Source organism: Diorhabda sublineata, chromosome 2 (genome assembly GCF_026230105.1).
Source record: "Diorhabda sublineata isolate icDioSubl1.1 chromosome 2, icDioSubl1.1, whole genome shotgun sequence".
NCBI classification, from domain to species: Eukaryota; Metazoa; Arthropoda; class Insecta; order Coleoptera; family Chrysomelidae; genus Diorhabda; species Diorhabda sublineata.
The window spans coordinates 10,956,377-10,967,227 of record NC_079475.1 but is presented as its reverse complement, the minus strand read 5'-3'; the positions used below and the strand labels follow the sequence as shown (position 1 = coordinate 10,967,227).

The 10,851-nt window shown below is 31.6% G+C and overlaps 1 protein-coding gene across 3 annotated transcripts in view; it reads right to left on the bottom strand.

The window, feature by feature from the left end:
• Positions 1 to 693: 693 nt before the first annotated feature.
• LOC130440747 (spectrin beta chain, non-erythrocytic 1) overlaps positions 694 to 10,851 on the bottom strand; it is an 81,125-nt gene continuing 70,967 nt past the window's right edge. For 2 of the 3 annotated variants that reach the window (XM_056774060.1, XM_056774059.1), the window contains exons 27-29: positions 9,750 to 9,891; positions 7,512 to 7,610; positions 694 to 1,471 (exon numbers count right to left, since the gene is read on the bottom strand). In XM_056774060.1, the coding sequence (XP_056630038.1) occupies positions 1,326 to 1,471; positions 7,512 to 7,610; positions 9,750 to 9,891 (387 nt within the window). In that variant the 3' untranslated portion in view covers positions 694 to 1,325. The remainder of the gene's footprint in view (positions 1,472 to 7,511; positions 7,611 to 9,749; positions 9,892 to 10,851) is intronic. The other variant, XM_056774061.1, reaches the window with a different exon arrangement.

Here is a 10,851-nt window from a genome sequence, read left to right as displayed (position 1 = left end):
TTCAGGCAATATGGCTTTTATAGAAACTATTGTTTCATTGGCGTCGACTAAGTATCGTCCTAACCTAGCGAATAATTCGGCTTGGAAGATGATAGCGTGTTTCGAAAGCGAGGAAAATTTATTTATTTTGCAATGTCTGCTCCGACTAAGCCATCTGTGTGCCAGGTGGCTCCATTATTGCAGTCTTAATTCCCCTCGCCCACAGCTCTCTGTGAGTTATATCTGCGTCCAAGCCCAGTTGATTTATTTTTTTTCACGGAAGTTCATTGATTGATTGATTAATTAAGATGCAGATGTGGAAAAAATATTTGTGCTATTTGACCGTATTCAAGCTGTCATGTCAGAAAAAAAATAAGCTATTTGATTATAACAATAACGGGTGACTTTCTACCTTATGGAGGCTCATCATAAAATGGACGGGTCAGGGTATCTACCTAGCTACTTTATCAACAATGAGTTGCTGAAACTGTTAGTTAGTTGAGGCGAGCATTTGTACATTGTGGTGATATGGTCTTCAAGCAATATGTGGCTGAGTGAGGCTAGTAATAGAGTACAACTCATTATCAACAGAAAACAAGTGAAGATGTTGAAGCTATAAGTTGGAGAGTCTAGCATCACATTTCAACCGTTCATTGTATCTTCTTCTTGAGGACCAGCGTTGGTTATAAATTATATTTGAAATAAATATAAATGTTTCATCAAAAAAGAAAAATACAACTTTATTTCAATACAAGAATTACAATTGAAAAATATAAAACATAAAATAAAAATATATTCAAACAATGAAATAAAGAACAAAGCAAATGTATTTGTAAGCACAACCAACATTTTTAATAAATATAAACGGCATACATTAATAAAGTAGGTTGACATATCGACTAAACTAAAGATATTAGCAACGTTTAGCTCATTAGTAGCTGTAGATAATACGTTTATGAATATTTCAGAAAGACTTGTACACGGAGAGAAAGGTTAACTGGCAAGAAAACATGAAAAGAGGATTGCCATTAAATAACTTAATGGAAACCAATTATATTCAAGATATTGTCGAGAAAATGGCTTATTAATTAATTAATGTGTAATCGAATCCATAATTTTGTCAGATTACTAGCTAGCCACTGCTGTGAACAAAAATTTTATTTAAAAAATCAAATAACAAAATTGTTTCTTAATTACTTTGTTCTATATTTTTTTGTTACCTGTTATTGCATTACATGATCAGGTTTATTTTGTTTTGGTCAATAAGTTTGGAGAGGTATTACAACATATGTAATATTTATATACAATCTAATTTTGTTAGTTAAAAATATATATTTATATTTGTATTACATTTGCGAATTTCGCTTCTTACGAACAAATAAATCTCGTATTCGATGAGACATATTTTTCGAATCCGGAGAACTTAAAGGCCTCGATGAAGAATTAGATTGCCAATCTTGCCTTGATATAGAACTGGTGTTATCATAGCCATCTGAAAGAATTAATATATAAATAGGAGAAACGCAATATTATCAGTTTATTCTGAATAAATAAACTTGATAAAAAGTAATTTCATCATATTAGATTCCTGAAGTAAAATGCGAAACTTATTTAGAATTTTTGCTGCTTTTCTGTCAACTAACATCGTTATTTTGTATTGCACGAATGTAACCCCGGCAGAGATACAACCTCTTATCGTATCTCGGATTATTTAATTTTTGTCTTATATCAAAGTTACTGTGAAGAATCTTAAATTTACCTACAACTTCAATTTATCATTTTATTCGCTAAGATTTTTTGTACACTGATCGCTCCCAATGAGAACCAACGTCATAGTTAAGCGATTCCAAGTGTCCCTTAGACCAAGTTTAATTAATTATTTATAGTTTCAATGTTTTAATACAAAGAGTATGGTCAAACATCATTGGTTAGCTCGAAGATACATTACATTACATTGAGAAATTATGAAGGGTTGAAAATTCTTACTAAGGTATCGGACGGAATTGACTACCTTTTATTTTTTAAAATACATGATCCTATTAATACGAGTTTGGAGATGGTATAAAATACGTGATACTGCATTCTGTTATTCTCCATTGCAACGATTGACTTCCCGATATGTGTTACGAGCTGAGGAAGCTTAGGATTTTACCCAATCACACGATATCCTTTACTAATCGTTAGAAAAACGCCCGTTCTGGTTTGATCATCCGGTATTAATACAAGCTAAAAACATTTTCTATTTTTTTCATAACTTCTGAAATCTAATATGGTGAATAGTTTTAAAAATTATATATATAAGATAAGAAAAAGAAATAGAAGAAATTTAAAATAATTAGTAATACCTCCACCTAAAAGAAGCATATTAAATTGGTTTTTATTGTAGTCTAGAATAAGTATCGTACCAAAAGAAAAGAACTAGAAGAAAATTATTATTATATAATAATTATTTCATAATATATGAGGTGTGATAAAAAAATATGATGAATTAATTTTTATAGAAGCAATTAGATATTTTAATTAGCTAGCCTCATCAGTTGAGGCTGTTTTTATTTCTCCGATCCAAATTTAACTCCGTTCCAACTAATCTGCTACTTTAGCCGCTTAAGTGATATTTTTTTGTCCTGTATGTCGTCAAATGAGGATCTTGAATGACAAAAAGTGCTAAAGGAGTAGCTTTGAGGACTGTTTAACAATATTGAAACATTGCGAACTGCATAATAAAGTAGAAGAGAGCCATACCCAAAAAAAAGTCTAGAAATACTTGCAGTTATTATTTCAATTTGAGGTAGCTGCATCCCTAGGGAAGGTCAATACTTTTAAGGAGATTAAGTCAAATGAGTGTGTCACCTTCTCATTTTGTTCTTTTTAAAATAATTTTTTGATCACACCTCCTAGGGATAAACAATTTTGTTGGAGCAACTAATGATACTTTTCACTATATTATTTGACACGACAAGATTGAGTGATTTTTGAAAAATAAACAGTTTGTAGTCATTTACTCTAAAACAGATTATTCATTTCAAGTTCAACTAGACATGTTATGAATTTAGTTGTGAATCAAGGCTACAGGTTACTCCATTTGCTCAAAAAAACTGAATTAATTTTCAGTTGATTTAATGTATTTAGTACATCAAATGAAATTTTTTTTCAATTTTAAATCTATTAGGAAATCAGTTATGAGAGAAAACAGTATTTTTTCAACACTTTCTTCAAGTTTTTTGTTCTTTGGAGGTATTTTATGTTCTACTGAATTTTTAAAAATGAGCATTTGCAAATAGATCCAAGTCTAATTATAGGATAAAATCTGAAATATTATATACGGTTAATATTTATAAATACTATGTTTGTATATATATATATATATATATATATATATATATAATATTGGAATGTTGATATATTATTTCAGAATCATCCTGTACAACCACACCAAGTTAAATATACACAATTAATCCAAAATAATAAAAGTAAAAAGAAAAGAAAATAACGAAAATCCGAAAAAATAGATAGTGAACGTTGGATATACAAAAAATGCATTCATAAGGTATCAGATGAATTGATTATTTAAATAAATAAATAAATATTTTTGATGACTATTTTTCAAAAAAACAATCTATGATACATCAAATTTTATGTGATGATGTTAGCAACAATTTATTTTAATGAAATACCTCTTTTTTTCGTACTGGGTGGACAAAATAATTAATAAAGACGAATCATATGTAATACAAAGTTTATTTTATCCTGTAAGTAATCCTAGCCTCTGGACTAAACAACTGTAACCGACTAAAACCAATTTAAAAATAACAAAGCTAAAGGCCGCTTGAAACGATGAAAGATAACGTGCAAGGCAATGCAAGACGTAATATTTCATGATCAAAAGCATGCGCAGATAAAGTTCAGCAGATTGTGCAAATTACAATTCTAGGGAGACATCTAACTATATTTTTGGCTCAACAAATCAATTGACTTTCGTAAAACTTAGCTTTATTTTCATTGTTAAGCTAGGTTCAAAATATTGAATGAAATTTGAGGTTAGGATTTTGATTAATACTCTTCTCTGTCCATCACACTCCAAAAGCAAAATGGCAAAAGTTATAATTATTGCTAGTGATGCACTGACCACTTTGTTCTTGTTTATTTTACTTAGTTATGTTATTATTCATTTTTAAATCGCACACAAGTATTAAATAAAATTCAAAATATTGAATTTGCAATAAATTCCATGCAATTTCTTGCACGTTGTCTTGCATCATGCCAAGCGGTCTTAAGCATTTTTGGTTTTATTTTACTATATGTATAATCAACTATTTTTTTGATGAGCTAGTAATTTCTTTTGACTTTGTTAGTTCTAATGATTGAATTAAGAGATTTGTAATAAACTTATTTTGGGAAAATGACGTGTTTTCTTTCGAAAGACCAAGTTTAATTAAGTTAAAAATCTTGAGTTATCAGATTAGCAACAGTTTATAATTCTGAATGTCAATTTTCGGACAAAACATTTTCAGGACGAAAGAAGAGAAATCGTGGAACTCTCGATCTTACCTATTATATTTTTTTATAAAGTAATCCAGAATCTAAAGTCCATACTGACAGATCAGAAATTATCCTATTGTGAAACTTACAATCACAATGCTTCAAAACTAATTACCAGATAATTTGAACTTTGGAATCAACTAATTGGGATGGTGATTAATTAATAATGATATTATTGTTACTTTATGAATGCATTGTAGAGAAATATTATCCAAACTTGAACGTTTCGATTAAAAATTAAGAATAATGTTTGAAAAGTATTGATAAATATTTAACCTTATCGCTATCTCAAAATGGAAAACCTGGAATATAATCATAACTATTTGCCTCTATTAGACAGTTTTGATAGTACAATCATCCTCATGGTTCTATTTTGCACCCAATTGCTCAATAGAATTTCTAGAATCAAAATATTTACTTCCTGAAACTGTACTCCATTCTTTTATATTGCAATATGCCATTAATATATGAAAAAAAAAATAATATAACCCAAAAAAGTCATTTTTCTTTATTGCAGCATTTGATTATTTGTAGATAATTTTCGGATTATACGACGTAGGTCATACATTATGGTAATACAACAGGCAGAAGAAGAAGATGTACGAACATGAAAAAGGACTATCGATAGAGAACTGCAACAGATAAACTTAACATGGAAAGAGGCTACAGAAATAGCCAAAAACAAAATGGAGAGCCCTTGACAACTAAAAATAGCAGCCTCATCGTTACCACAGCTATTTAAACTGCTCCCTTTGTTCCAATGGGAGTTATATGACGATGATGATAATAAAATAAAAGTGAATGGAAAAACTAACTAGATGAAACCTCTGGTTCATTATGGCTTTTGAGAAAATGAACATCTTTTAGAAGAAAATTCAATATATTTTTATTTTCGTTTTATGTAACGGGGACGTTGTTCAAACAATTATTATTTTCTGATTTTTTTACAATCCTCAAATGGGATATTATATTATTATTCATATAAAAAAACATAGTATTTTTATAAATAGTAACATAAATTAACTGATCAAATGTTACACTATAAATATATGGCAAATAAATGTACACATAACCTAGAATAGCGATTATGGTATTATATTTATCAACACTGCTCAGAAATAAAAAAAACAAAGAGCTTTCTATGTCATATGTATACAATCAAACATGAGGTGTATTCAGGAAACAATGTTTGTCCAAATTAAAAAATTTTGGAAATTTTTATACCACTCGTTTCATACCAAAAATTTTATGGTATTAGTTAATCGACATGTCAACGACATCTTAACGACTTGTAAATCGTCCATAACCTTACTTTTCAACGTTTTCTTTTGTTGCTTCACGTATTGGAGTTTTATGTGTTCACGGTAATCTTAAATATTGTTCCACTTTAAGTCGACTCACCGTAAGTATTGATCCATATTTCACACATTTTATTTCATTTTTACATAAACTTTTTTTATCCATTTCTATTAACAATTGAAAATAATCGAGTCATCATAATTAAGTTGATAATTGTATCATTCTTTTAGAAAAAATGCATCAATAGGACTCTCTAAATCCTTAGGGTGCACTGCAGAGCGACGCGAACGCCATCTAATGAGCAGTCATGACAACAAGACATCGACCATATTGTTGATGCGTTTCGAGGAAAGAGGGAATACCGGAGCATTGTTAGTGATTATTATTTGATGAGGTATGGCTTCTTTGAGAGGATATAGTAAGAAATTAATTCATCATGACCGTGAGCGCTATCAGAAGAGAGTTCAGGAGTGTGGTTGTGACCCGTTTGAGCAGCGGTACGAAGATAGTGGCCACGCGTGGTGACCGAACGAACTCTACGACCAAATAAGCTATGAAGAATTACAAGAGTTAAGAAGCTCACAATTTCCTCATATCTAACCTTGTTTTTCCTCCTCGTATGAAAGTGTTGCCAGGGGAACGTGTGATAGTGCATTGGCAAAGTTTCTATTCCACTTGTTGTGTACGCGACACCATATTTCTTCTTGTTCGCCTGAAATCAGGATTTAACTCTTTATCACATTTCCGAATAATTTTTCTTATCACTTTCATTGTTTTCCGTTTTCCTAAATCATTTTGTGTCTCCCTATATCATTCCATTCTATGTAATGATATCCAACTAAATAGTGTTTCTTTCTTTTCACTTGATTTCAATTTTCCTGCTGAAATTTATATCTGGCGTCTCTAGGAGTAATTGAGATTTTTTTTAGATATTCAGATATCAAACTAATAAATTCAGATTATCAGATCATCTTTGACATTTCGATATTTCCAGTCTTTTACGGATGCTTGTTCAGTCTCATTATTTCCTAGGCGAAAAACCCAAAATTTTCTATATTACATTCATATTGAACGTTTTCATCGGGAATATAGATTGATTATCACTGTAGAGTAGATGTAAAAAAAGCAATGTGGGTAATTAGTTCATGGTACTATCCTTCACACTTCTTTCCACCAATCTAGGCTTTCGAAAAAACAAAAAAACGAAATTTGGTTAGGTTAGGTCGGTTTGTTGATAGAAATATCACGTGCCCCACGAGGAATCTTTTAGTCTCACAAGTTATTTATTTATCCTATGTCCTATAGTTCACTACAGTACAATTCACCTTCTTTCAGTAATTCTTTAAAATAATTGAAAGACAATGGTATGATCACTCTGGTTTGTTTACGCAACCCGCATGACTCGTGAACTACAAGAATCTGCGATATAAAAATTTCCTGTTCTGAACACACCTCGTATAAACACTAGGTATAATAAAATTTTCTGCCAAGTTCGTATTTGATGAGAAAAAACTGATTTGATTATTAGTAATACTTTGATAGAGATTATACATGTAAATTAACTCTAAAAGATTGAGTGCTCATCTAGGACTAAAAATACAAACTACTCTTTGTTTTTTTTTGTTTTTGAACAATAAAGACCCAAGATTGTGAATAAGGTTTTAACCAGGAAGACTGCTTCAAATAAAACTGACCATTAACGCTTCCACTACTCTCCGAAGTATGAAGTCTTGATTCATATCCAAGTGGTACGTCAATCATCCTAGGAGGAATGGGCGGTGGAGAGCTTCCTGCTACATTATTCATTATTACGTTTTACACACAATTAATTGAACATAATTCATCTACAAATACTTAATTTGAAGTCTAGCAATTTTGATAGCTAATAGAAAGGCAGTTTGTCAATTCTGAAGTTTTTAAATCTTCAGTAGAAATCACCAAATAGCTAGAATTCAAAATCATACGCAATGTTTGTATTTATATTGTAATGAGAATATTCAATGACTTCAGATTGTTTATAAAAGCATCTCAGAAATAGAATTTTTGTAAATACGTCAACCATCAAATGGTCTATAACAAATTGCCGTCGTGCTCTTCGGCAGAATGGGGTTAACGGAGGTCCAGTTACAGGTACTTTGGGTCATATCAACCTCTTCAAGTCTTCTTCTTACCGCTTTTTTTGTTGATAGCCGAAATAAATGCAACTTACATTTGTGTTAGCGTTTCAAGTGGCAAAAATCGGTTCTTATTCGCATCAGTTAGGCTACCATTATACTAGGATGCTAGCATCCGGGATTCTGGCCTCTGGGATGCTACCATCCCGCTTTGAGTCGAATTTGTGTTGGAGTGCTAGCATCCCGGACTGCTATTTTATTTTAATTTTTTGCCAGCCGTCAATATGGCCCCAACGAATGAAGAGTTGTTGCTGATATTACTAATTAAGAAAAGCGTCGTGCAAAAAGGAAGTTTAGTGTGGACCCCTTTGTAGCTGTCCATCGTGTTAAAAGTTTGTATTTTACATTGTTTGATGAGCTGTGCAATAGTAAAACAAGATTTCTTAATTACTTTAGAATGTCACTTCCTTCTTTCCATCGCAAAACACACTAAAGATTTACTGTACTAGACACAGTAATCACTCGACTCGAGACGTCACGTGCAGTGCAGACAGCAGTCTCAGGTACTCAAGTGATCAAACTGCGCGCGCGCATATGTCAAGTATCAGTATAATGCGCCGCATTTGAACCAATGCCCCACAACCGATTTTGTGCATCCCGGGATACAAAAAGCGATGGGTTGCTCGCATTTCAGGATCCCAGCCTGGATACAAAAAATCAAGCCTCCGGGTGGCTGTTTTAGCATCCGATGCTGGCATCCTTAGTCTAATCGCTCCCATTTGATTTAATGCCCCGATAATCTCCCGGATGCTAGCATCCTAGTATAATGGTAGCGTTACTTGCCGTCCTGAACTGATCTTTGATTTCTGTCTATTTCTTCTTCATACTGAGTAATCCATGATTATACCACTTATATTTGTGATAAGCTTTCTACAATTAACTCAATAGCTGCAGCATGATATTTGGGGGTAAGATAATTTAAGCGAAAGTTTTAATATTTCAAACCGTTGCTTGCATTTTAGCAAATTTGCGCAGCAGAAAAAAAGATGTATAAATACTTATCAAACTTCAAAAATTCACTTTTGGAAAGAAATATTGTGGGACAAGAAAATTAAGCGGGTAAAACATCATCTAAAGTTTCCGGTTTTTAAAGAAGAGTTAACCATAATAATTTTTCTGCTAAGACTATATGTTAATGTTATTTGTTCCAATTAAATAACAATGCTCTAAATCTGGCAACTGTTAAGTTGGAATTTCTGGAACCGTTGGTGATATTCATATTGAATCACTGTTTACACTACAACTATACCGTTTAAACCGGTTCACTTTCAGTGTCTGAAGGCGATAACTTCGTTATCAAAACACTCATTACAGACAGTGTAATTGTGAATGTTGGCACAGAGTAGTGTAAACAGTGTGTTCAGTACCTGGCAACTGTTGTTTAAAATATTCAATTCAAGGAAAAAAACATGAAAATGTGATTAGTAGTGGTGATTTCTATCTATCAAATCGAGGGGTAATTGATCAATCATATAAAGAAAAACCTTCATTTCTCGATGGTCACAAATAACAAATGATCCTTCGATTTTGCTCGGGATTGTAATTTACTATGACCAAATTCTATTAGCACCAATGAGAATTTACAGAATATTTCCATTATTTTATTCATTATTTCCACTCGCAAAAACTATCCACATCAAAGAAGAAATTTAGTCCAAGCTCAGACATGTGTTACAATCTTTTAATAAAATTTGGTTTTTAACAGAATCATTTATTTTTGAATATTATATTAACCAAATTAAAATTTTAAATACCTACCAACAGTGTGTCTATTAGAATAGTTAGGTGTTGAAGACAGACTTCCGTTAGAGACTTGCGGATCGTGCCTTAATACAACGTCTGATACATCCGGACTTGAAGTTCTACTGGACTGCGAACTAATTTCAAAATCGTTGGGATCCTAATTAAAAGTCAATCTATTATTACCTCGGAATTCAATGTATAATTCAAAAATGGCGAATACCAATGATTTATTTATAAGTACTAATTATATGGTTAATAAAATTCTGGAAAAATAGTTTCACTCCAGTACCAGTCACGTTAACATGATTATGTTTCTGTATATATGTTTGATAAGGAGGCAATTCATTGAGACTTGAAAGATCTATTATATATTTGGTTTCCAATATCTTCCAATATTTTATCAGTATTGAGTCCACAAAAGGGTTTTGATCCCCAGAAATGTATTTTGTCCTCTTTCTTTTCTAGTACTATTTCAATGTGTTCTTGTTCCTACCTTAGGGTAATTTTGATATTTCTTCCTAGTTCAATAAGTATACCTTAGAGTTCATGAACTTTTTTGGAAGTGATTACAGCTCTGCCTAGCTATCTGACATTATTATTATTGTCAGTCTTCTACAAGGGTGTATATCACTTAATATTATTATTGTTTATTGGAATGGCAATTCAATCCAATTATAAATTTCAAGTAACATTTTCAAACAAAAGCCTCTTCTTCTTTCTTCTTTAACCGGCGCTACGGTCATATGAGAACCAGAGCCTTCTCAGCATATCCTTTCTGTCCTGAGCATGTGAGCCTACATAATAACAGTGCCATCCATAAATGTACCTGTGCAGTATTCTTTCTGTGGTACTCCAGCAACAATAAGCGTGAACTTTGACATTTAATTAACTAATTAGTTCCAAACCTAATATACGCGTTTTAATCTATAAAAATGTTTGTATACTTATAATCTTATTAAAATATTATACAAGTTTGATGAAATTCACGGTATATATTGAGCTTTAACTGCAAATTTATAAGTGGTTGATGATTAAAGGCCGATTCATAAACTTGACCTTTAGTTTGCTGTAACAAAATTAAAAACATTGAAATGCATAAGACCATCCATAGTTGCCG